This window comes from Pleurodeles waltl, chromosome 1_1 (assembly GCF_031143425.1).
Source record: "Pleurodeles waltl isolate 20211129_DDA chromosome 1_1, aPleWal1.hap1.20221129, whole genome shotgun sequence".
Classification (NCBI taxonomy): domain Eukaryota; kingdom Metazoa; phylum Chordata; class Amphibia; order Caudata; family Salamandridae; genus Pleurodeles; species Pleurodeles waltl.
The window spans coordinates 60,722,092-60,747,606 of NC_090436.1; the positions used below are offsets into that span (position 1 = coordinate 60,722,092).

Sequence of the window (25,515 nt, forward strand, 5' to 3'; positions counted from 1 at the left end):
TTCTGTGGATTTTCACTCAGGCTTTTACTTCCTAGTACCAGGGCTCCTCTTTTCCTACCAAACCATTTCACTTCATCGTCTCCTACCAAGATGTTTTTACAATATTTATGGTAAGGAAATAGAAACTTGTGTCTAAACAATAAGTTCAAAAACAGGCCATCATATAAAGGTTGAGTTGTGAGAATTCTGGTGAGAAGGCAAGCACTGGGCTAGCTCCCACCCAAGTCAACTCCCCTATTGGAGAATTCTCCATCCTTCCTTTGGTGCCTTGAATCATTGAGTTGAAGTCTGCCCCAATCAACACTCATTAGACACTCTGGTCTAATGCTCCAAGACTGGAAAAAAAACCTAAGGGGCATATTTACAAGACTCTCTAGCGTTGCCTTAGCGTCATTTATTTTACGCTAAGGTGGTGCTAACCAGTCCCTCACCCTCCGCCATATTTACAAAGTGACACAATGCAAGCACCACTTTGTAACCCTTTGCGCCACATTATACCTGCCCCATGTATAATGTATGCAAGAGGGGCGTTACCCTGCAGGGAGGCCCAAAAAAACGGCGCAGTGAAATTTACAAGATTTCACTGCACCATTCTAGCGTCATTTTTTTAGTGTCTGCTCTTTCCACTTTGTGTATTTGTCCCTCTAATGTCTGAGGAGGAAAACTAAATGACAGTCCCCAAAAGTGAGTGATGGTGCCACATATGCTCAAATTAAGCAGTGTCTATATGATCTATTAAGATGTTAAGTTCCAAACTTTTTATTAAGTGCTTACATCTGATTTTTTTGCTAGAAAGCTAAACCCAACTCTCTAACATATTTGCTTAGGACAGTAATGGGGAGTGAACGCTTTGTAGATTCGGGGTTCAGACTTCATAGGCAGGATGCTCAGTTGACTGACACATTACCCATGGTACCCGAAAAGTCATTTCAGGCCTACTAAAACAGATGTTTTTATATATTGTTTTCCCTTAGAATTGTGAGAATTGTCTCTGTAATCTCGCTCACAGTATATAAGGAAACAGCGTAAGGAGAAAAACTGGAATGTAATAAAGAAAAATATGGTGCTGATAATGCACAATATCAGGTTTTCTGGAGTCTCAAGGAGTGTTAATGTCTTTATGTAAAGGCGTCCTAGGCAGATGGTTTGAAATTGCCCTTGTCCATTGAACTGGTTTGCGATTGATTTGAAGTTACATTTAGTTGTATCTTTCCCCCCTCAATTTTAAAATTACCAATAACCCTAAACTTAATCCTAATTCTACCCATAACCGTAAATCTAACTCTAATGCTAATCCATTCTGTTATTTTAATATTTATGCCAAACTTTTTTGGGGGATAATTTTCACAATTACCCTAACTCTAAACGAAACTGACACCATGGTACTAAGCTGATTCGTCAGCCTAATCCTATATGTCATCCTAACTCTCACCACAACCCTAAATCTCAGCCTTCCCCTATTTTATATGCTAACGGTAACAGTATCTATTTACTTCTTTGTTCATAAACGTATGTACCTTCTACTGTTTATCTCACTAGTTATTTTTTTTAATCACTCATACTTCTAACCAAAGGATCCTGGAATTTGAAGAGACATACACCATTGGAGGAATCAGGAGTGGGTGATAAGCTCATGATTGGTGCGCAAGCCATAGTGCTTAGAAAGTGACAAAGCCATCAACCTGTGACACTTGTGGCGAATACTGCTCAAGTAAAAACATCTCTTACCCTGCTCTGAATGCAAGGAAGATTGCAACAAGTTTGACTTTTAGAGACATTCGTTCATAACCTGGTGTCCGCTATCGAAGTCTGCTTGAAGCTAAGAATGCGCTTCCTAAAAGGTGGCACCATCCAGAGAAGTTTAAGGTGGGGGCAAGATGGGCAATTGCCCAGGGCCCCCGCCTTCAAAGAGGCCACCAAGGAAAATGAACTTTCTCCCTAGCGCACATCTGCATATTTCTCTATATTAAACTTTAATGTATAATTCAATAATTAAATGTTGCCCATAAAATTACAAGCTCACAAGGGGGTGGTGAATTTTGCACACAATGCCATTTCCTAAAAAATTACTTTTTCAGGAACTATTAGACTGTTATAATTTTAAAATGCATACTTTTTCTATTTTAACAGGTGAAGGTTTTTGGTCCTCTACTCTGTACAATGAGAAGAAGTAATGTGCACACTTCCAGGTGCAAGATGTGGGTCGCATTTTATTTAAATGCCAAGACCTTAAAAACATTTCTCTGGTTGATATTTCCGAGTAACAATAAAGTTAAAGCTGAAATAGGATTTTAAATCATCAGTAACCATTAGTATAAATATAACTACATTCTGTGGAGATTAAAAAAAACAAATGAAGTTTAATTTGATTTGATATCCTTGGTCTGCTGGACTTATTGCTGAGGAAGTAAGTCTTCGTTCCCACCTATTGCAAGTTAATAAGGGGCGAGGAACGGGAAGTGAGGGTGGCCCACATCTCTCCAATGCTCCTTGCCGTCCACCTGTGTGAAAATGAAAAATAGATTATCAGAAACTGTGCTTTATAATATTGGCACAGTTGGAGAGTATTATGTATTGCTAAAAGGATCATTTCACGTTTTCATATGAACACAAATCCTTTCACGGATCCCTCTTATCGATATTTCCACGTGTGCCTTCATCCATCCTTTAACTTGTCTCCATCTTTCCAGCCTTCAAACTTGTATCCATTTATCTTTTCATCTATCAGTCCTGTCAGTCATCTATCCATCTGTTCACCCTTCCGTCCATTCCTTGACCCTTCCACCCATCTATCCCCCTTCTTCCGGATTTCCTTTGCTATTTTTTACTTCCTTTTACATTCCCCACATATCCCCATTCTTCATTTTTATTTCCCATTTTCCCATCTGTTGTTTCTCATCCTGCCTTTTCTTTATTGCCTTTCCCTCTCATGCCCACTTGTTCTATTTGTCCCTGTGTTTCTTTCCCCTGTTTTCATCATGTATTTCTTTTTTTGTTTGAGGTCCATGTCTATCCACTTCTCTGTCATGGTATTCCCTGGCAGCATTATTGACTAGCACTACAGATAGAAGAGGTCCAGAAGAAACTCATTAACATTTTATGAGGCCCGGGTAACCAGACCATGGGGCCCAGTGTCAGCAGCAAGGCCACTGGTACGATAGGTTCCCTTTACCACGCAATTTGTTTACAACAATCTACCTTTATAACAAATCTTTTACATTACATGAGCCTTAACAAAGCATGCCTTTCCAACATGTGTAAGCAGCAGAAGCCAAATATCTAGTACTAAAGTAACTACTTTAGAGGTTAGGGGTGGGTAGAGAAATAAAGGCAAGCCCCGACACGTGTTTCGCTCTAGATGGAGCTAATGATGATGGTTGTCTTGAAGTATATTGGAGCTCCCTTGCATCTGGACAAAGCTGTACCTCTCTGTTGAACTCCAACTAGAGCAAAACACATAGGTCAGGGGTAGCTTTTGTTCTTTCCAGGTTGGTTTGGATGGTATTTTACCAGTCCAAAGCTGTAATACTGTGCCTGGAGTGGTAGAAGGCTTTGTCATTTTTTAGCTTGGGGTGGATGGCACTGTGCTAATCCTGTGCCTAAACACTTCACTGTAAAAATGGCAAAAGGCTTTGTCCCTTTCTAGCTTGGCATAGATGGCACTGTGCTAATCCTGTGTTTAAAACTCTGCTATAAAAGCAGACATTTTAGGCGAACAATTCAGAGTGTTGCTGGTGTTGTAGGGTGCTCCATAGAAAGGAGATGCTCTCCGCTCAAACCTGGAACTATCTAGATATCACCTGGTCTGGCTCCTGTTTGCACCTGATGCCCTGTGAGGGGGGAGCACCAACAATGGAGGAGCATGCCAGTCATCTTGCAAGTCCCAAACAAACACATTCTCTGAGATCAGATACTGTACACCATCACCAATTAATTGTGAACAATCAAAGTGCAATTAATTGTGAACAATCAAAGTGCTGACAATAAATTGGTGATTGTGTACAGTATCAGACTGGAATAGGCATTTGTCTTTGCTACTTTTTGCATCTAAGAATACATATTTAAAAACATTTTTTTACAAAAAAATGTATCTTGGAAAATCAATACATTTAAAATAAATACAGCTTATTGTGAAAAGTATGCATTGTCATGACTAGCTTAGTAGAGGTACATTACTATGCATTGTAGAAGTATGTTGTGTTAGAACGAAAGCCTTTTCATTGCGGTACATTACAAGGAGTTTGTTATAATATCTGCCATTTCCTTAGTACGGTAGGCTCACCACAGTTCGGAATAGCATATAGGAGTGGTGTATGGTCTCACATGGTGCTGTGAAATTCACACTATGGGGAAAGGGATTAATTTGTCACAGGTGGGTGTGAAGGGGGCTGGCCACACAGAGGAGTGGGTGAGGCGGCAGTCACAGAGGACATGGGCATCGTGCTTTGAAAGTAATTCACCCGTTAACTTAAAGAACTCTTCCCTTAATGGTTGGATACATCGTCGTCTTACTTCACTCAGGGAGCCGCGGAGAGAATAGTGAAAGATGCTCGGTGTTAGGCCTTGTGCCCAGCTTGGCGGCAGAAGCGATACACGTGACCAAGGAAAACTCTTCTTCCAGGTAACAGTCCATATCTCAGCCTTCGAAGTAGCTAACCATTTGGGTCACACATGACCAAGGCAAACTCTTCTTCCAGGTAACAGTCCATATCTCAGCCTCCGAAGCAGCTAACCATTTGGGTCTTGAGTTGGATGTAGGTGGTCCTCAGTACACAAGCCGGCCCTTCTCCTTTTGGTCACTACAAATGTGGTCCTTGTGCTCAGCCCTCAAATCTGTTTCCAACTCAGTGGGAGTGCAGACAACTCACCTGCTGCTGGTTCAGTCCTTTCTAGGATCTGGTGAACAGTGCTTCCACTTGGAAGTTAAGCCTGATATCTGACTCGCAGGGCCAGCGGTCCCATGTCAACGAAACATCCTACAGTGTTGAGCCTCTGATAAAACAAAAAATCAAGGGTCGTGTATCTGTCCCAGATATCACATTGGGCAACCAAGGGCTACTGCTGGGACTTCAGCTCTCTTGCCAGCTCTGACCACAGCATCCTGGATACAGGCAGGTGCACATACCTTGTTTAGGTAATGACAGTTGCTATGCTCCTTGCTGTAGCATTTTCGGAGGCATTGTACCTTATTTTCCATAAGCTCACTAGTCCAATAGGCATCATCCAGTGAGATGAACACAACCTGCTCTTCCCTGTTCAGTTGAACCTGCTGTTGGCACACAGCATCCTGGCTGAGGGGAATTACAAGGAGCAGCAGAGATTTGCCAGAGGACTTGGGGAGATTGTCTCCTAAAGTCCTATAATGTCTTACATGACAACCCACGTGTTATGTTAACTGGACTTGTAAAGCGCTGAGCCATCATTAGTTTCATGGTGGTGCAAGGGTGTCAACAAGAATTGAAATCCACCAGTGCAAGAAAAAGGGTCCCGCTCAAGTTTAGAGCAACTGTGAAAACAGCCAGGTTTTTAATATGCCTATAAATGTACTTAGACGCACCACCGATTTTCAAGCCAGCTGGCATGGAATGCTACACACTAGCAGATAGGGCAGTAAAGCAATAACCTCCAAAACTGCTTTCTAAAATTTGGGATGACCATAAGTTTGGCTGTGAAACACTTAATGAATGGGGGTGGTAATCCATTATGTATAACATCTCTGTGTGAACCTGATTGCTCAAAGGCAGTTTAGCATCAATTCTAACTAGCAGGCTTTTACCTTCACTCACCAAGATTGTATTTTCAACTGTTAGTCTGATTTTCTCCCCATTGCATACCCAGCCACTGCAAGATGCATCTTATAGGTTGTTGGGAGAGCAGACCAGGTGTGGTGCGAGATGTGGACTAGGAGAGCCTCACTGATGCAGGGATGGCGTTCACTGATGCAGGGATGGCGTTCACTGATGCAGGGAGGGATGGCGTTCACTGATGCAGGGAGGGATGGCGTTCACTGATGCAGGGAGGGATGGCGTTCACTGATGCAGGGAGGGATGGCGTTCACTGATGCAGGGAGGGATGGCGTTCACTGATGCAGGGAGGGATGGCGTTCACTGATGCAGGGAGGGATGGCGTTCACTGATGCAGGGAGGGATGGCGTTCACTGATGCACGGAGGGATGGCGTTCACTGATGCAGGGAGGGATGGCGTTCACTGATGCGGGGAGGGATGGTGTTCACTGATGCGGGGAGGGATGGCGTTTACTGATGCGGGGAGGGATGGCGTTTACTGATGCAGGGAGGGATGGCGTTTACTGATGCGGGGAGGGATGGCGTTTACTGATGCGGGGAGGGATGGCGTTTACTGATGCAGGGAGGGTTGGCGTTCACTGATGCAGGGAGGGTTGGCGTTCACTGATGCAGGGATGGCGTTCACTGATGCAGGGAGGGATGGCGTTTACTGATGCAGGGATGGCGTTCACTGATGCAGGGAGGGATGGCGTTCACTGATGCAGGGATGGCGTTCACAGATGCAGGGAGGGATGGCGTTCACTGATGCAGGGATGGCGTTCACTGATGCAGGGATGGCATTCACTGATGCAGGGATGGCGTTCACAGATGCAGGGAGGGATGGCGTTCACTGATGCAGGGAGGGATGGTGTTCACTGATGCGGGGAGGGATGGCGTTCACTGATGCGGGGAGGGATGGCGTTTACTGATGCGGGGAGGGATGGCGTTTACTGATGCAGGGAGGGTTGGCGTTCACTGATGCAGGGAGGGTTGGCGTTCACTGATGCAGGGATGGCGTTCACTGATGCAGGGATGGCATTCACTGATGCAGGGATGGCGTTCACAGATGCAGGGAGGGATGGCGTTCACTGATGCAGGGAGGGATGGCGTTCACTGATGCACGGAGGGATGGCGTTCACTGATGCAGGGAGGGATGGCGTTCACTGATGCGGGGAGGGATGGTGTTCACTGATGCGGGGAGGGATGGCGTTTACTGATGCGGGGAGGGATGGCGTTTACTGATGCAGGGAGGGATGGCGTTTACTGATGCGGGGAGGGATGGCGTTTACTGATGCGGGGAGGGATGGCGTTTACTGATGCAGGGAGGGTTGGCGTTCACTGATGCAGGGAGGGTTGGCGTTCACTGATGCAGGGATGGCGTTCACTGATGCAGGGAGGGATGGCGTTTACTGATGCAGGGATGGCGTTCACTGATGCAGGGAGGGATGGCGTTCACTGATGCAGGGATGGCGTTCACAGATGCAGGGAGGGATGGCGTTCACTGATGCAGGGATGGCGTTCACTGATGCAGGGATGGCATTCACTGATGCAGGGATGGCGTTCACAGATGCAGGGAGGGATGGCGTTCACTGATGCAGGGAGGGATGGTGTTCACTGATGCGGGGAGGGATGGCGTTCACTGATGCGGGGAGGGATGGCGTTTACTGATGCGGGGAGGGATGGCGTTTACTGATGCAGGGAGGGTTGGCGTTCACTGATGCAGGGAGGGTTGGCGTTCACTGATGCAGGGATGGCGTTCACTGATGCAGGGAGGGATGGCGTTTACTGATGCAGGGATGGCGTTCACTGATGCAGGGAGGGATGGCGTTCACTGATGCAGGGAGGGATGGCGTTCACTGATGCAGGGATGGCGTTCACAGATGCAGGGAGGGATGGCGTTCACTGATGCAGGGATGGCATTCACTGATGCAGGGATGGCGTTCACAGATGCAGGGAGGGATGGCGTTCACTGATGCAGGGATGGCGTTCACTGATGCAGGGATGGCGTTCACTGATGCAGGGATGACGTTCATTGATGCAGGGATGGCGTTTACTGATGCAGGGATGGCGTTTACTGATGCAGGGATGGTGTTTACTGATGCAGGGATGGCGTTCACTGGTGCAGGGAGGGATGTCGTTCACTGATGCAGGGATGGCGTTCACTGATGCAGGGAGGGATGGCGTTCACTGATGCAGGGATGGCGTTCACTGATGCAGGGATGACGTTCATTGATGCAGGGATGACGTTCATTGATGCAGGGATGGCGTTTACTGATGCAGGGATGGCGTTTACTGATGCAGGGATGGCGTTCACTGATGCAGGGATGACGTTCATTGATGCAGGGATGGCGTTTACTGATGCAGGGATGGCGTTCATTGATGCAGGGATGGCGTTTACTGATGCAGGGATGGCGTTCACTGATGCAGGGATGGCGTTCACTGATGCAGGGATGGCGTTCACTGATGCAGGGATGGCGTTTACTGATGCAGGGATGGCGTTCACTGATGCAGGGATGGCGTTTCTAAGCTGTGGAAGCTGCCAGGCAACAAAACTTTAAATGTCATTTGTAAAGCTCAGCTTAGATGCAAAGGTTTTCCTGGTGCTAAGTCAAACAGTCTACATAAGTGGTAAACTAAAAAACTGCACCCTAAAAATTCTGTTTGAACAAACATGTCTTCAGTTTTCTCTGGAGCTGAAGATAGCCTGATTTGGGCTGCAGAGAGAAGTGTCTAAGGGTATCGGCAAGAAGTTAGATTTCCCCCACTTTGTTCCATAGAAAATAAATAACACATGGCATGCGAGCCATGGAGAGCCAACAAGAAAACACTCCGCTTGGCTCAGTAAGGGAGGCGTGACTTTGCAAATTAAGCTATTCCAGCCCCTCTGTCTCCCTTCCCCAGAGATAAGGAAAGATGGTCCTTGTGGACATCTCAGAAAGTGCAACAGTCCTCAAGGGCCTCCACCAGCCCTGCCCCATCAAAGATCACTTTCTAGAATATATTACCAAGGAAATTCATGATAGTGCAATTCAGTTTTATGATAACCACTATACTTATCAGAGGTGTTATAAAGCGTAGGCAGTATTATTGTAGTTTACCTTGACACATGACTGGACTGAATTAGGATGTGTGCAGAGTGCCATGGCTGGACTGAATTAGAATGTGTGAAGAGTGCCATGAATGGACTGAATTAGGATGTGTGCAAAGTGCCATGAATGGACTGAATTAGGATGTGTGCAGAGTGCCATGAATGGACTGAATTAGGATGTGTGCAGAATGCCATGTCATGAATAGACTGAATTAGGATGTGTGCAGAGTGCTATGGCTGAACTGAATTAGGATGTGTGCAGAGTGCCATGGCTGGACTGAATTAGGATGTGTGCAGAGTGCCATGGCTGGACTGAATTAGGATGTGTGCAGAGTGCTATGGCTGAACTGAATTAGGATCTGTGCAGAGTGCCATGAAGCGACTGAATTAGGATGTGTGCAGAGTGCTATGGCTGAACTGAATTAGGATGTGTGCAGAGTGCCATGAAGCGACTGAATTAGGATGTGTGCAGAGTGCCATGAATGGACTGAATTAGGATGTGTGCAGAGTGCCATGTTCTGTGGAGGGAGGTTGATCTCCTTGCTTGTAACTTTTGTACCACTGACCTCTATCTTTGGAACAACAAGCCTCTGTCCTCTGTGGAACGTCATCATGCTTTCCATATCTTCATCCGAGAGCGTGAAGTCAAACACCTAAAAACAGATGGATAAAAAATCAGGAAGGCGGAACATGTTTTCCAACATTTCAGTTGTTGTAGACACCCCAATAGGGAGTCTGTTGAGTTCAGATGGAAAGCACACAGACATCTAAATCACTTTACTTAGTCCTGAGTTGCGCCTAGTGGAAATCCCATAAAGCAGTGGTTCCCAACCTGTGGTCCGGGGACCCCTGGGGGTCCATGAAGCCTTCTCAGGGGGTCCGCGAGAGCCTAGAAAATTAAAATATATTAACAAATATTGACAGATCAGGTCCCCAGCTTCCAGTAATGACTCAGAAGGGGGTCCCCGGATTCCCATGATGATTCCGTGGGGGTCCCTGGGTTCCAATAATGTTAAAGTGGGGGTCCACAGAAACCAAAAGGTTGGGAACCACTGCCATAAAGTGTTCTACTGCAGAGGACCCCAGCACTGGGATTCCTTTATAGGGCACAAGCCTGCTGTGACTCAGAAGAATAATATTGGATCTATATATCTATTGAATTTCTCTGACCTAAACCTGTGAAAAGCAATATCTGATGCTTGGAGCTACTGGTTAAAGGCAGTGAGATGTCAGTAATGGAGTGCGGCACTGAGATCCCAGTGAGCAGAGATGTGTGCAGTGATCAGCATGTATGATAATGAAGTGTGACTGACATGCGAGAATTACTAGTTAACATGTTTTTAGTTATTTATCTTTTTTTTTTTTTTTGCTGTGTGCCATATTGATGGAAGTTGGCTATTTTTATTGATTGTACTAACCGTACATACTTATTACATTTATTCAATTTTTTTTTTTTTATGGGCTTCACCAGCCAAGTTCTGTGTTAGCAACTATCTGATTTGTTTTCTTGCTAAGATTGCAAAACCCACCAGCTCTTTGAGTTCCAGTTTTGCAGTCAGTTTCTCCTTCAGTGCTGGAGTTGATCCTTCTATTTCATCACCTTCTGGTCTGGGTTGATCTGGGTATTTACCTGCTATGGGCAGCAGGTTTCAGCTAAGCTTATTACTTGCACCTCTTGCTCTCCTTTAGATATTTGCCCACTCAGGCCCATATTTATACTTATTTAGCACCACATTGGCATCATTGTTTGACGCAAAATCAGTTTGCGCTGATTTTGCGTCAAAGTGCAGCGCAAATGCGGCGCTAAAAAAGTATAAATATGGGCCTCCGTGTCTTAAAATCATTCTGTTGTCTCCTCCTTCACCAACCTACTCAATTCTTCTGTATGAAGAGGACTGTTGCCAGCTGGACATCTTCTATGGTGATCCCATTGTTGCAAAACATCTCCTGCTGACCTGGCAACTCTAACTATGGATCGAATTTCTTTGTTACCACTGGCAGCAAAACTCACTGATCCCGTTGATAATTGTCCTCGTGTTTTCAGGACCGTCATCTTGTACATTGTACAATTTAATTATCGTGCCAGTGTCACCAAGCTAGTTTATACCAGTGGGACGGGACAAGGTGTCCAAGGCTTCTGATAAATCTAAAATACTTCTGCCACTTCCCCCACCATCCATTATCATATGGACATAATTACTGACTTTCACGAGTACCATTTCAGTGCTCATATGACTTTTGCCAGAAACTTTTTGGTTTATTTATCTGTCCACTGCTTAATCTCATTGGTTCCTTTGACCATTGAATTTTTGCATAAGTGAGTAATACTCGGATTATCCTTAGATTAGATGGGGACCTGCAGTTGCTTTTTCGGTGCAGTTTAACACCTTTTTTAGTGCTATAGCTACTTGGATGAAGTCTAACTCACGCTGAACGATGATAAGACTGAAGTACTAGTCTATGGCAAACCTACCTGAGGACCACAGGTTGGTGGCTAGAAAGCTTAGGCCCCACTCCTTTACCTTTCTCTGGACATGATCTTTGATATGCCGTAGTCATTCGAAACACCCATTAGCAAATTAACTTTCCCTTTCTTTTTTTTTTGACAAACATTATTTGGAAGATCCTGCCTTTCATGTCTATTTCTGCTACAAAGATTTGATCTGCTAACCACATCTAGGCTGGATTATCACCACTCCTTGTTTGTAGGTCTTGCTATCAGATTAAGAGACAATTGGTTTAAAATGTGGTTGCCTGTTTGGTTGTGGGTTTGAGTAAGCGTTTCCTCATTTCTGTTCATCTCATTCATCTTCACTGGTGGCCTGTACAAAAGTGACGTCTTTTTAAAGCGATTTTCTCCTGTAATAAAGTGGTATTTGATTTCCCCTCTGATCATCATGTATTCTCTATTCTCCATTTACAATTGTCCAAGAGTCTACATTCAAGCTTACCTCACCTTGTTTCTGTGATCTGGTTCAAGTCTAGGTTTGATGGCTAGCAACCCCATCTGTTGATTATCTCTTACTATTGACTTTTTCGGTGATATTCCTTTCAGCACCAACCATGAATTTAGTATCATGATTAGTGCTGTAAACCTAAATTTAAATACATTGCCTTAGGCACTGTGCATGCATTCTACTTTTAATTAAATTGGCTAGTTTCTTGGAATTAAAAAAATATATTTCACAAATCCTTTTAACATTTAGAGGAAAATCCCTGTACAATAAACACAAGGTAGTAAAAAATGCTATTGTATTAAGTTTACAAAGTGGTCTTTGAAGTGACTTTATAGTATTGAGGCCTTCATCAAAAGCTTCTTCTGCATTGCTTTTAGCAGGGTACGAGGTTCACTGAGCTTATTTCTTCATCAGAGGCATTGACCACAGATTTGTGACTTATCTTGTGTTCTGCTATGGGTACCTTGGCTAAAATTAGGAGCAGCATTTCCCATGTCTTTACCAATGTCTAGTCCTCTCTCTCTATTGGTCCCCATGTTTATTGCAGGTGAACATACTGCTGTTTAAATGTCCTGAGGCTTACTCTGTAGGAGACATTGTCAAAATGTACTATCTGCGTTCGCATCTCTGTGAAACATCTACCCTGTCATACTGGAGAAATTCAGGACAAAAGCAGTATGCTCCTCCTCCGGATCTAATTATGGTGGTGCCCATATGCAGCACCCAGGACATCTTGTGGTCAGCAAGTGTCAGAACAGATGCACTAGCCAGGCCATGGACTCCTATTCTGAACAACTACTCCACCAAGGTTTATGATCAGTCTTTCTTCAAATGACAAAGACCTCTAACGGCAGGAAGCCTTCTTCAGGTCCTAGCTCGTTGTACTTTGACAGTATGGCAAATGAGTGGACTGACGCTGATCACTGTCTCATCACTAGTAAACTGCCATTTCACTTAAAATCCTTCCTGGGAGGGGCTATCCATGCTTCCAACATCAAGGGCCTGATTTAGATATTGGCAGATGGGTTTCTCCGTAGATTGCCATATGGGATTTAGATTTCTGTAGACGGGATATCTGTCAATATTTAAATCGAGCCCCAAGTCTGTCACAGCACAGCACTTTTCACAAGTTGCAACGTGGCTGAGCTACTCAATGCTTGTTTGGAAGCATTGGTCCCTGTGGATGGACAAAACAAGCCATGCAGGGACCCCCCACCGCAGCTCCTTTGTGCTCTCCCAGACTATGATTTAGTCACAAGTATTGCATGGAATTCAGGATAATGCACTTCCCCTTAGTGTGTCAGTGGAGTCATAGAAACAGTGCTTATGCTGTCTTTGGGTTCCTTATGCTGTTCATTGCTACTTTTTTTGTTTATTAAAAACACCCTCAAGCCATTGGTAAATACACAGCACATTATGTGAATGAGGAAGTCCTATTTGTATGTGTAGCATTGAAAATTAATTTTGTTCTAGTTAAACACTGAAGAAGCACTACAAGCCGTAGTCTTTTCAAGGCCACGTTTTCTGTAGGTATTACGTTTTGGGACTTCTTGCTGAAAAGTGACTGGCTGGTCAATCCTACACAGTTTTCACCTTCTTTGTATGGCATTTTGGGGGTCATTCAGACCCCGGCGGGCGGCGGGAGCCGCCCGCCTGGCGGGAACCGCCGAATGACCGCACCGCGGTCAAAAGACCGCGGCGGCCATTCTGTGTTTCCCGCTGGGCTGGCGGTCGACCGCCAGAAGGCCGCCCGCCAGCCCAGCGGGAAACCCCTTCCCACGAGGACGCCGGCTCCGAATGGAGCCGGCGTAGTGGGAAGGGTGCGACGGGTGCAGTTGCACCCGTCGCTAATTTCAGTGTCTGCGATGCAGACACTGAAATTCTATGTGGGGCCCGCTTACGGGGGCCCCTGCAGTGCCCATGCCATTGGCATGGGCACTGCAGGGGCCACCAGGGGCCCCACGACACCCCTCACCGCCATCCTGTTCCTGGCGGTCGGAACCGCCAGGAACAGGATGGCAGTGAGGGGGTCGGAATCCCCCATGGCGGCGCAGCAAGCTGCGCCCCCATGGGGGATTCCTCAGGGCATCGGAAAACCGGCGGGACACCACCGGTTTTCCTGTTCTGACCGCGGCCAAACCGCCGCGGTCAGAATGCCCTGCGGGGCACCGCCAGCCTGTTGGCGGTGCTCCCGCCAACCCCGGCCCCGGCGGTCCTTGACCGCCGGGGTCGGAATGACCCCCTTTGTCTGTAAGCAACAATTGATGTAATATTGTTATTACAAAAGTAGTATATTCAAAAGGTGATTGTTGCAGATGTGTTACAAGGAGGCAGTGGAGTCTGCCTTGTTCAATTTGTTGAGACCTGTTAGGAGGCAGGATGCTGCTAAAAGAATGTTTGATGGAGTATCAGGTGAGCCCAGGGAATGCTGACCAATCAACCTTTACAGCCATCAAAATGATATAGGACCAAACCCAGGAGGACTGGTCTGAAGTCACCTTCTGGTAGAAACTGCTTCTCTGTGTGGAGCTTGGCCAGTTGGTTCTAAGTGGTCATAGTCTTCTCCCTGATGTGTGTCCCAAAGCTGGAGATTTAGTCAATATAGAGCTCAAGGATTTGATGGAGTTGACGAGTTACAGGGCACCACTGTCTAGATTTATTGAACCTGATTTTGCCTCTCCTGAGGATGAGAAGAATCTCTTTGTCAGCACTTACCGAAGTCAAGGAAGAAACAATACTCCAGGCTGCTGTGTTCCTTTGGTCTACTGCTTCAATGAAAAGACAGCACATCCCAGGGAAATGATTTGAGGGAGTAAACAATGCTGTCGATGCTATACGCAGACTGCTGGTGACACTTCCTACAACGACCTGAACTTAATGAGTTGCCCGGACAATGAGAACCTAACTGTATGGGATGGGAATAATGTGGAAAATGATAAACACAGATAAAATTGGTCCTCCAGGAGCCATTAGTCCAATCAACCTGTTCCACCCACTTCTTCAAGATGAAGAATATTCTGAGTCACTGGATTTAAGTGTCTTCCTCATCAAGCCCCAAATAAAAGGAGAGTCACCCTTTTAAGCCAAAAAGGACAGGTTAGTTTACAACTGAACAGAAATTGATTTCCCTTTCATGCTTTACTTATGTCTTTACACCCCAATAGGACACATTAAACCCATATCTGAAAGAGTACTCATCTTGGGCAATATGTAACAGTGTTAGGAAAACCACAGTCTGGGTCACAAAATTATTATTTATTATATAATGAAAAAATATGTAGACCACATATTAATGTTAAAAAATACACATTTTTTAAAAGGATCCCATACAATAACACAATAGTCTAATACATAAACCTTTTCATTTTGTTACAACGCTGAATAAAAAATGAGAAAAAGAATCTGTTGACGCGGCGTTTCGGTGGAAATCAGAATGGTTCACACCACCTTTATCAGGACATATATATTAAATTCAAAAAACTATAAGAGGGAAGCATAAATTACTAAAGTGCATTGTTATCTAACGACATACAATTCACAAGCCCCTAGTAGACAACAAATGTTATTACATACTTGATGCCCCTATTTTCCTATGTATCTCAAAATTCATTTAGCATTTTTGCTTAAGGGAGATGGTTATATTCTCATGTAAGTCTACAAATGGTATTTACGAATTGCCCACCCTCGTTGGACCTCGCACCTCATGATAGAGGAACAATATTTTTAATTGCTGGATGTACCTCATAGTCTTCTATTTCACCCTATCAAGGACCCCTATGTTCACAAACTTTCTGATTAATAGCTCATACCCCTCAGAGGGTTCAATTTCACACTATTGAGGAGCCCTCTATTGGTATTCTCATATCTTTGTAACAAGTATCCTGTGAACTGGGATCCTGGGAACATCCTGGGGCGAGCGATTGCCAGTGTCTGAGATTAATTCAAGTATTCCATCCCTCACCTTGTTGTTTTTGCATTGGCCGCACTAAGGCCCATATTTATTATTTTTTAGCTCCGCAGTTGCATCATTTTTTGATGCAAAATCGGTGCAAACTTACAAAATACAATTGTATTTTGGAAGTTTACACTGCTTTTGCGTCACAAAATGATGCAAATGCGGAGCTAAAAAAGTATAAATATGGGCCTATGGGCTCTGGGTATGCCCAGATGTTGGTCTCAGGCACACTGTGCCATTGGATTCAAGCTAGCCTGGCTGATGAGGGGTGATACCCTGAACCACTCTCAGGATGCTTGTTTCGAATCCAGGGAGGACCTGGCCTGGCAGTTTGTGCTGGACTGTTCCCATGAGGAGCAGAGTCACGGCTGATTTGTATATGGCTGGGTCCAAGCTGGAATGGCGTGGCGAGCAAACAAATGATGGATTCAGACCTAGATCTGTGACAGGTGAATGGTTGACATTGTTCAGCATTCCGTCCATCATCTATTCTTTTTGCAGTTATCTTAAATACAGCGAGAAACATTGAAGGGAGTATTAGAGGGACTTTTTCTGCAGCAGCAAAAGCATTTCGAGTGTGGAGTGTGGTAGACAGCGAAGTGAGTGTGCGGAGAGTTCTACATTCTAAAAACCAGGATATGAGGGGTAAGTGAAACACGTAATGCAGCACACAGGGGAGTAATCTGATGGTGAATTATGCAGATACACATGTTTTTGCCCTTATTGCTAAAGCCGAGATTATTGTTTTTAGTATATTTCTTTCCTTTATATGGTGTTTTGTTTTCCACTGTCACTTTGCCACCTTTGCATATTGGTGAGTAATACGTTCTGGAGAACAGGGTGGACTCCTTCTGCAGAATCTGGTCCCTCTTACTGGAAAGTGTTCTGGATGGGGCCCCATCCCTAAGGGAGAATGATGGGGTCTCGTCCATTGACTTCTGCACTATTGCTGTCTCAAATTGACCTGTGTTGTCATTGGATGCAGGATGCTGCAGCCAGCCAATCATAAAGCGGGTCAGCTCATGAAGACAAGAAGCTTCACAGATCTATACAGGCATCCTCTGTCTGCCTCCCACTCCACTTAATTATGGATTCACCATGGCCAGCCTTGCTCCCCGTTGCCTGAGTTGCTTCTCTCTTCCCGGCTCTCCCACCTCTCTAGAGCAGGGCCCCAAGCCAACTGTAGTTAATTATAAATAACTGCAGGCAGTACAACGCAGGCTGGGACATCTGTACCACTGATAGCTACAACCCTGACTGCATGTCAGTGATGCCAGACACATCCAGAGTGTCAAGACGTCGAGCTGGCTTTTGCGGTGGATGCTATTGAAGGCCATAGAGTGATGAAGTATGATGAAAGGACTTAGGGATCCGTTGTCTGGTAGATGAAGAGTCATCAACCACTTGGATCATCATTGTCTCGAAGCCAAGACTGGTAATCTTGCATATAGGTGGTTTGTGACTGCCTTTTCAATGATATTCCCAAAAAAGTGTGTAATTGGGCAGACATTTTCTGTGTTATCCGGATCTGGGTTAGATTTCCTGAAGGAAGACCCACTCATCTGGGAAGGTGGTTTGTAGATGGGGTGTGTTGATATTGTTCAGTAGTGATGTTGGAGTTTCATTGGATATCTCTCTCCTTCGTGAGTGACGATTGAATGATATTTCACTGATATGATGTGACAATCAAGGACACAAGTGAGTTTGGCAGGTCTTCTGTGAAAAGGTTGTGTATGGTATGTCATTTTGGTACGTTTTGTGTTGGAATCGTCATGGGGGTATGCGGAGTGGGTACGCTGTCTGTGTTGTTGGATCTTGACTATTCTGTACAGTATAATCGTATTATTAGCTGAGCACTTCTTAGAGTGAATGACTGGGTGGTCCATTGCAGGAGTCACTCAGAGCTTGATGGCCGTGAAGAGTACCCTGTGTCTCCACTGTGGAGATTCCTTTGATAGGCATCCCACCCACCAATCTTCCCAGGTTTTACTTAGAGGCCGTGAAACAGGGATCGTTCCCTCCGGAACTCGATCTGGCAACTATTGTCATTCTCCCTAACACCAATCAGCCATCATCGGATTGCGCGTCCTATCGGCCAATTTCTTTAATTAATACAAATGTTAAAGTTATGCCAAAAATCTGGTCTCCAGTTCATTACTCCACCCCGATTAATGTGGCTTCATGCCTGACTGCATTACCAGACATTCTGTTCGGTGACTGCAGGTAGCACTGGTCCATGTAGGAGATATCAAGGAGCCAGTAGCCCTGCTGCTTGTCGACTTTGAAAAAGCATTCAATACTGTTGACTGGGACTATCTGGTCGGTGCTGAGTTGAATGGGTTTTGGTTCCTGATTTCGGGTCAAGGTGGCACTATTGTTCTCCCACACAAAGGCACACGTCATGGTTAATGTAGTATTGTCCTATAATTCCCGATAGGCTGTGGAACCTGTCGGGGATGTCCCACGTCTCCTCTTCACCCTTGCTAATTAGCCTTTGGCCTGCTTAATCCATTGTGATGCTCAGATGCGTAGCTAGAGATGGAGTGGAGCCACTGAAGATAGGATTGCCTTATATGTGGACGCTGTCCTGCTGTTCCTTGCGGATCCGGCAGGTTCTGGTCCATGGGCCCTCGAGATCCTCCAGCTCTTTGAAGATGCCTTGGGCCTCCGGGTAATCAAGAGAAAATCATTACTCATCCTATTGGCGGGAGATAGTGCGTCGGTCGACTAGCGGCCTGCCATTCCCATCTGTCGCCTCAGCTTTAAGTATCTTGGGGTGCATATTTCCACATTGCCAGCCCTCACGTGTGCTTAACCTTGCTCCCCTTTTAAAGGGGATTAGAACTATTCTAGCAGTATGGCAACACCTCCCTCTTCATGTTTTGGCTAAGGCTGCATTGATAAAAAAGATTATTTTGCCCTGTTTTCTTTATTTTTTAGTTCTTTCCGCTCCAAATCCCTAATGTGTGGTCTACTGAGGTGGCACCAGTTTTTCGGTCCTTTCTCTGGAGGGGCTGTCCCACTCGCATTAGCAGGCCAGGTGTTGCTGTTTGGTGTATGATGGTGCATTGACTCGGTAGCTATCCCTCCAGATATGTGTCTATATTGCTGGGCCTCTCAGCTACTAGTCATAAACGACTGGCTAACGGGTGGTTGGGACGACCCGGCACATCAGCTGGAACTTTCTAGCCTTGCGCTTGATGGGGTCATATACCACTTATACGGCCGTCCGATCACTCTTGCCCTTCTGAAGATTACCAGGGTGGTCTTTTTGGCATAGAGGGGAGCCATGAGGTTCACGGGCTGGGACAGACGTCTGACACCACAGACTCGCCTTTGGAGGGGGCGCTGGTTGGAACAGGTTGCACGCCTAGAGGGACTTCGTCGCTCGGACTCCATCGGCATTAGTGTTGGGAGATCTGTAGTGGGGTTCCACCATGTACTTTTTCACAGACCTCCAAGATCAGTTCGCTCTTCCCCTCACTCAGTTCCACAAGTACCTACTGCTGCTTCATGCTATGAGTCACCACGGTGCTCAGCTACAGGATGTGCTGGAGTTTAGTCCCCTTGAGGCTCGATGGTTGATGGTGGGGTTGGGCGGGGGGGTGTCCCAGCTGTACTGAGCCCTCATATGCATGCCCCTGAGACACTGGACTCACTGAAACAGAAATGGGAGTGATGGGTGATGGGTGGGCGGGATGGAGGAGGTTCAGTGGCGAGAGGCCTGCATGGCCCCTAGGGAGCTGGCCATCTCTGCATGGCTCTGCCGGGTCCAGCTTCATTACCTTCACCAAACCTACGTGACTCCCCATCGGTTGGGACACACTGGTATCCTCACTGACCCCATATGTGCTCGGTGTCAATTCCCAGGGGCAGACTTCTACCACATGGTCTGGCAGTGTCCCACGATTATCCACTACTGGACACGTGTAGGTACCGCCCTATCAGCGGTTCTAGGTACTGCAGTTGCATTGACTCCAAAGCTGGCCCTGTTGGGGATACTGGATAACTTTGGTGACACGCGTGGAGACACGGCTTTCGTAGGACTGGCTACCTTGGTGGCTAAAAGAGACATTACAAATGAGGGTTTTGCATTAAATGACTATTAGGAGCTCCCGCTGTATTGCGATTTTATTTGATTATTGGGGCATTAGGCCATATAAGTCGTTATTCCTTTACAATAGATGACACATTTATTTCATTATTATGCAACAATGTGCATTACATTGCATTTATGTATTTTGGTAACATGCTTCTAGTAGTTCATATATATTTAAGTTTTCATTTGAGTAGCTGATGCTCACGAATAGGCGTAAGAGTTGGTCTGCAATATAATTTTCACATTATTTATGCCACAAAGTCAGGATCACGAGGTTTATTTTTCTCAAAATATATAGTTTCGAGAGTATATAATAGCTGTTTACAGCCCCCTCTGAGAGAGACAGTGGAACTTCAATGAACTTCTGTAGGAAAGTACCATCTTGCCTGGCATGTTACCCCCATTTTTCACTGTATATATGTTGTTTTAGTTGTATGTGTCACTGGGACCCTGCTAGTAAGGGCCCCAGTGCTCATAAGTGTGCCTGAATGTGTTACCTGTGTTATGACTAACTGTCTCACTGAGGCTCTGCTAATCAGAACCTCAGTGGTTATGCTCTCTCATTTCTTTCAAATTGTCACTAACAGGCTAGTGACCAATTTTACCAATTTACATTGGCTTACTGGAACACCCTTATAATTCCCTAGTATATGGTACTGAGGTACCCAGGGTATTGGGGTTCCAGGAGATCCCTATGGGCTGCAGCATTTCTTTTGCCACCCATAGGGAGCTCTGACAATTCTTACACAGGCCTGCCACTGCAGCCTGAGTGAAATAACGTCCACGTTATTTCACAGCCATTTTACACTGCACTTAAGTAACTTATAAGTCACCTATATGTCTAACCTTTACCTGGTAAAGGTTGGGTGCTAAGTTACTTAGTGTGAGGGCACCCTGGCACTAGCCAAGGTGCCCCCACATTGTTCAGGGCCAATTCCCCGGACTTTGTGAGTGCGGGGACACCATTACACGCGTGCACTACATATAGGTCACTACCTATATGTAGCTTCACAATGGTAACTCCGAATATGGCCATGTAATATGTCTATGATCATGGAATTGCCCCCTCTATGCCATCCTGGCATAGTTGGCACAATCCCATGATCCCAGTGGTCTGTAGCACAGACCCTGGCACTGCCAAACTGCCTTTCCTGTGGTTTCACTGCAGCTGCTGCTGCTGCCAACCCCTCAGACAGGCTTCTGCCCTCCTGGGGTCCAGCCAGGCCTGGCCCAGGATGGCAGAACAAAGGACTTCCTCTGAGAGAGGGTGTTACACCCTCTCCCTTTGGAAAATGGTGTGAAGGCAGGGGAGGAGTAGCCTCCCCCAGCCTCTGGAAATGCTTTCATGGGCACACATGGTGCCCATTTCTGCATAAGCCAGTCTACACCGGTTCAGGGACCCCTTAGCCCTGCTCTGGCGCGAAACTGGACAAAGGAAAGGGGAGTGACCACTCCCCTGACCTGTACCTCCCCTGGGAGGTGCCAAGAGCTCCTCCAGTGTGCTCCAGACCTCTGCCATCTTGGAAACAGAGGTGCTGCTGGCACACTGGACTGCTCTGAGTGGCCAGTGCCAGCAGGTGACGTCAGAGACTCCTTCTGATAGGCTCCTTCAGGTGTTGCTAGCCTGTCTTCTCTCCTAAGTAGCCAAACCCTCTTTTCTGGCTATTTAGGGTCTCTGTCTTTGGGGATTCTTTAGATAACGAATGCAAGAGCTCATCCGAGTTCCTCTGCATCTCTCTCTTCACCTTCTGCCAAGGAATCGACTGCTGACCGCGCTGGAAGCCTGCAAAACTGCAACATAGTAGCGAAGACGACTACTGCAACTCTGTAACGCTGATCCTGCCGCCTTCTCGACTGTTTTCCTGGTGGTGCATGCTGTGGGGGTAGTCTGCCTCCTCTCTGCACTAGAAGCTCCGAAGAAATCTCCCGTGGGCCGACGGAATCGTCCCCCTGCAACCGCAGGCACCAAAGAACTGCATCACCGGTACCCTGGGTCTCCTCTCAGCACGACGAGCGAGGTCCCTTGAATCCAGCAACTCTGTCCAAGTGACTCCCACAGTCCAGTGACTCTTCAGTCCAAGTTTGGTGGAGGTAAGTCCTTGCCTCCCCACGCCAGACTGCATTGCTGGGAACCGCGACTTTTGCAGCTACTCCGGCCTCCGTGCACTTCCGGCAGAAATCCTTTGTGCACAGTCCAGCCTGGGTCCACAGCACTCTAACCTGCATTGCACGACCTCCTAAGTTGTTCTCCGGCGACGTGGGACTCCTTTGTGCGACTTCGGGTGAGCACCGTTTCACGCATCCTTGTAGTGCCTGTTTCTGGCACTTCTGCGAGTGCTGCCTGCTGCTGAGAGGGCTCCTTGTCTTGCTCGACGCCCCCTCTGTTCCCAGACGCAATTGGCGACATCCTGGTCCCTCCTGGGCCACAGCAGCATCCAAAAACACTAACCGCCCGATTTGCAGCTAGCAAGGCTTGTTGGCGGTTTTTCTTCAGGAAAACACTTCTGCACGTCTCTCCACGGCGTGGGGGATCCATCCTCCAAAGGGGAAGTCTCTAGCCCTTGTCGTTCCTGCAGAACCTCCAGCTTCTACTGTCCAGTAGCAGCTTATTTGCACCCACAGCTGGCATTTCCTGGGCATCTGCCCATCTCCGACTTGCTTGTGACTTTTGGACTTGGTCCCCTTGTTCCACAGGTACCCTTGACTGGAAATCCATCGTTGTTGCATTGTTGGTTTGTGTCTTTCCTACCGAATTCCCCTATCACAACTTCTATGTCCTTTGGGGAACTTTAGTGCACTTTGCACTCACTTTTCAGGGTCTTGGGGTGGGCTATTTTTCTAACCCTAACTATTTTCTAATAGTCCCAGCGACCCTCTACAAGGTCACATAGGTTTGGGGTCCATTCGTGGTTCGCATTCCACTTTTGGAGTATATGGTTTGTGTTGCCCCTCTCCCTATGTGTCCCCATTGCATCCTATTGTAACTATACATTGTTTGCACTGTTTTCTAATACTATTACTGCATATTTTGGTATTGTGTACATATATATTGTGTATATTTGCTATCCTCATACTGAGGGTACTCACTGAGATACTTTTGGCATATTGTCATAAAAATAAAGTACCTTTATTTTTAGTATAACTGTGTATTGTGTTTTCTTATGATATTGTGCATATGACACTAAGTGGTACTGTAGGAGCTTCACTCGTCTCCTAGTTCAGCCTAAGCTGCTCTGCTAAGCTACCATTATCTATCAGCCTATGCTGCTAGACACCCTATACACTAATAAGGGATAACGGGGCCTGGTGCAAGGTGCAAGTACCCCTAGGTACTCACTACAAGCCAGTCCAGCCTCCTACATTGGTTGTGCAGCGACGGGATAAGTGCTTTGAGACTACTTACCACTCTTGTCATTGTACTTTTCATAAGAGAAAAATATACAAAACAAGTTCAGTGTATGTACACCTAACCAAAAAGTTTTGCATTTCTTTTCTCATCTCTTTTCTAAAGTGCTGAAAAGTACCTCTAAACTTTCTAAAAAGTTCTTTAAAAGTTTTAAAAGTTTATTTCTGTCTTTCTAAAAAGTTCTGAAAACTTTTTTCTCTTTTTCTATCACTTTAACTCTTTCTAAAAATGTCTGGCACAGGCCAAAATGTTGATCTGTCCAAACTTGCATATGACCACCTTAGCTGGAAAGGAGCAAGGAGTCTCTGTGTAGAAAGAGGTTTGAGTGTAGGGAAGAATCCTTCCTTGGAATTATTGCTTAACATGCTTAGAGAACAAGATAAGGCCACAAGGGCCCCATCTGTTGAAAAAGTAGCTAATGGTTCCCAATCTGATCCGGGGACTCCCCTAGGAAAAGATTCAGGAAAGAAACTTCATAGCCTGCCCATTACTAGACAGTCTAGCATAGTTGGTAATGATGAAGAGGTACACCATACAAATAGTGTTATCTCACATAATTGCAAAAGTATTGTTTCTCAACACAGTAGAAGTGATGTTTCTGTTAACCAAGCTGTTAGGGTGCCTTCTGTAAGGGACAGGTCTCCTTCTGTCCATTCTCACCACACTTCTGTGTCAAGGAATGTCCCTCCCACCCACCCTGATGACAGATTGTTAGAAAGGGAGCTCAATAGATTGAGAGTGGAACAAACCATACTGAAGCTCAAGAAGCAACAGCTGGATTTGGATAGACAGTCCTTAGAAGTAGAGAAGGAAAGACAGAAGTTGGGTTTTGAAACCCATGGTGGCAGCAGCAGTATTCCCAATAGTCATCCTGCAAAAGAGCATGATTCTAGGAATCTGCACAAGATAGTTCCCCCTTATAAGGAGGGGGATGACATTAACAAGTGGTTTGCTGCACTTGAGAGGGCCTGTGTTGTACAGGATGTCCCTCAAAGGCAGTGGGCTGCTATCCTATGGCTATCATTTAGTGGAAAGGGTAGGGATAGGCTCCTTACTGTGAAAGAAAGTGATGCCAATAATTTTATAGTTCTTAAGAATGCACTCCTGGATGGTTATGGCTTAACCACTGAACAATACAGGATAAAGTTCAGAGAGACCAAAAAGGAGTCTTCACAAGACTGGGTTGATTTCATTGACCATTCAGTGAAGGCCTTGGAGAGGTGGTTACATGGCAGTAAAGTTACTGATTATGACAGCCTGTATAACTTGATCCTGAGAGAGCATATTCTTAATAATTGTGTGTCTGATTTGTTGCACCAGTACTTGGTGGACTCTGATCTGACCTCTCCCCAAGAATTGGGAAAGAAGGCAGACAAATGGGTCAGAACAAGGGTGAACAGAAAAGTTCATACAGGGGGTGACAAAGATGGCAACAAGAAGAAGGATGGTAAGTCTTCTGACAATGGTGGGGACAAATCTAAAAATGAGTCTTCATCAGGCCCACAAAAACACTCTGGTGGGGGTGGTGGGCCCAAATCCTCTTCAAATCAAAACAAAGAAAAGAAACCATGGTGCTATTTATGTAAAATAAAAGGCCATTGGACAACAGATCCCAGTTGTCCAAAGAAAAGCACCAAGCCTCCTACCACTACAACCCCTACTGCTACACCTAGAGTCCCTACTAATAGCAGTGGTGGTGGGAGCAAGCCTACTAATAGCCAATCCAAGGGAGTAGCTGGGCTCACTTTTGGTAACTTACTTGGGGTTGGTCTGATTAGGGAGACCACAGAGGCTGTGTTAGTCTCTGAGGGGGGTATTGATTTAGCCACCTTGGTTGCTTGTCCCCTTAACATGGATAAGTACAAGCAACTACCCCTAATAAATGGTGTTGAGGTTCAGGCCTACAGGGACACAGGAGCCAGTGTCACAATGGTGATAGAGAAACTGGTCCACCCTGAACAACACCTACTTGGTCACCAGTACCAAGTAACCGATGCTCACAACAACACACTTAGCCACCCCATGGCTGTTGTAAATCTCAACTGGGGGGGGGGGTTACTGGTCCAAAGAAAGTTGTGGTAGCCTCAGATTTACCTGTAGACTGTCTACTAGGAAATGATTTGGAGACATCAGCTTGGTCAGATGTGGAGTTGGAGGCCCATGCAGCAATGCTGGGCATCCCAGGGCATATTTTTGCTTTAAGAAGGGCTCAGGCCAAAAAGCAAAA

At 45.9% G+C, this 25,515-nt stretch overlaps 1 protein-coding gene across 3 annotated transcripts in view; it reads right to left on the reverse strand.

Moving 5' to 3' along the window:
* Positions 1 to 2,190: 2,190 nt before the first annotated feature.
* Positions 2,191 to 25,515, reverse strand: part of LOC138265190 (aldo-keto reductase family 1 member A1-A-like) — a 148,438-nt gene continuing 125,113 nt past the window's right edge. For all 3 annotated transcript variants that reach the window (XM_069212923.1, XM_069212768.1, XM_069212854.1), the window contains 2 exons: positions 9,438 to 9,524; positions 2,191 to 2,501 (listed from right to left, as the gene is read on the reverse strand). In XM_069212923.1, coding sequence (XP_069069024.1) covers positions 2,436 to 2,501; positions 9,438 to 9,524 — 153 coding nt within the window. In that variant the 3' untranslated portion in view covers positions 2,191 to 2,435. The remainder of the gene's footprint in view (positions 2,502 to 9,437; positions 9,525 to 25,515) is intronic.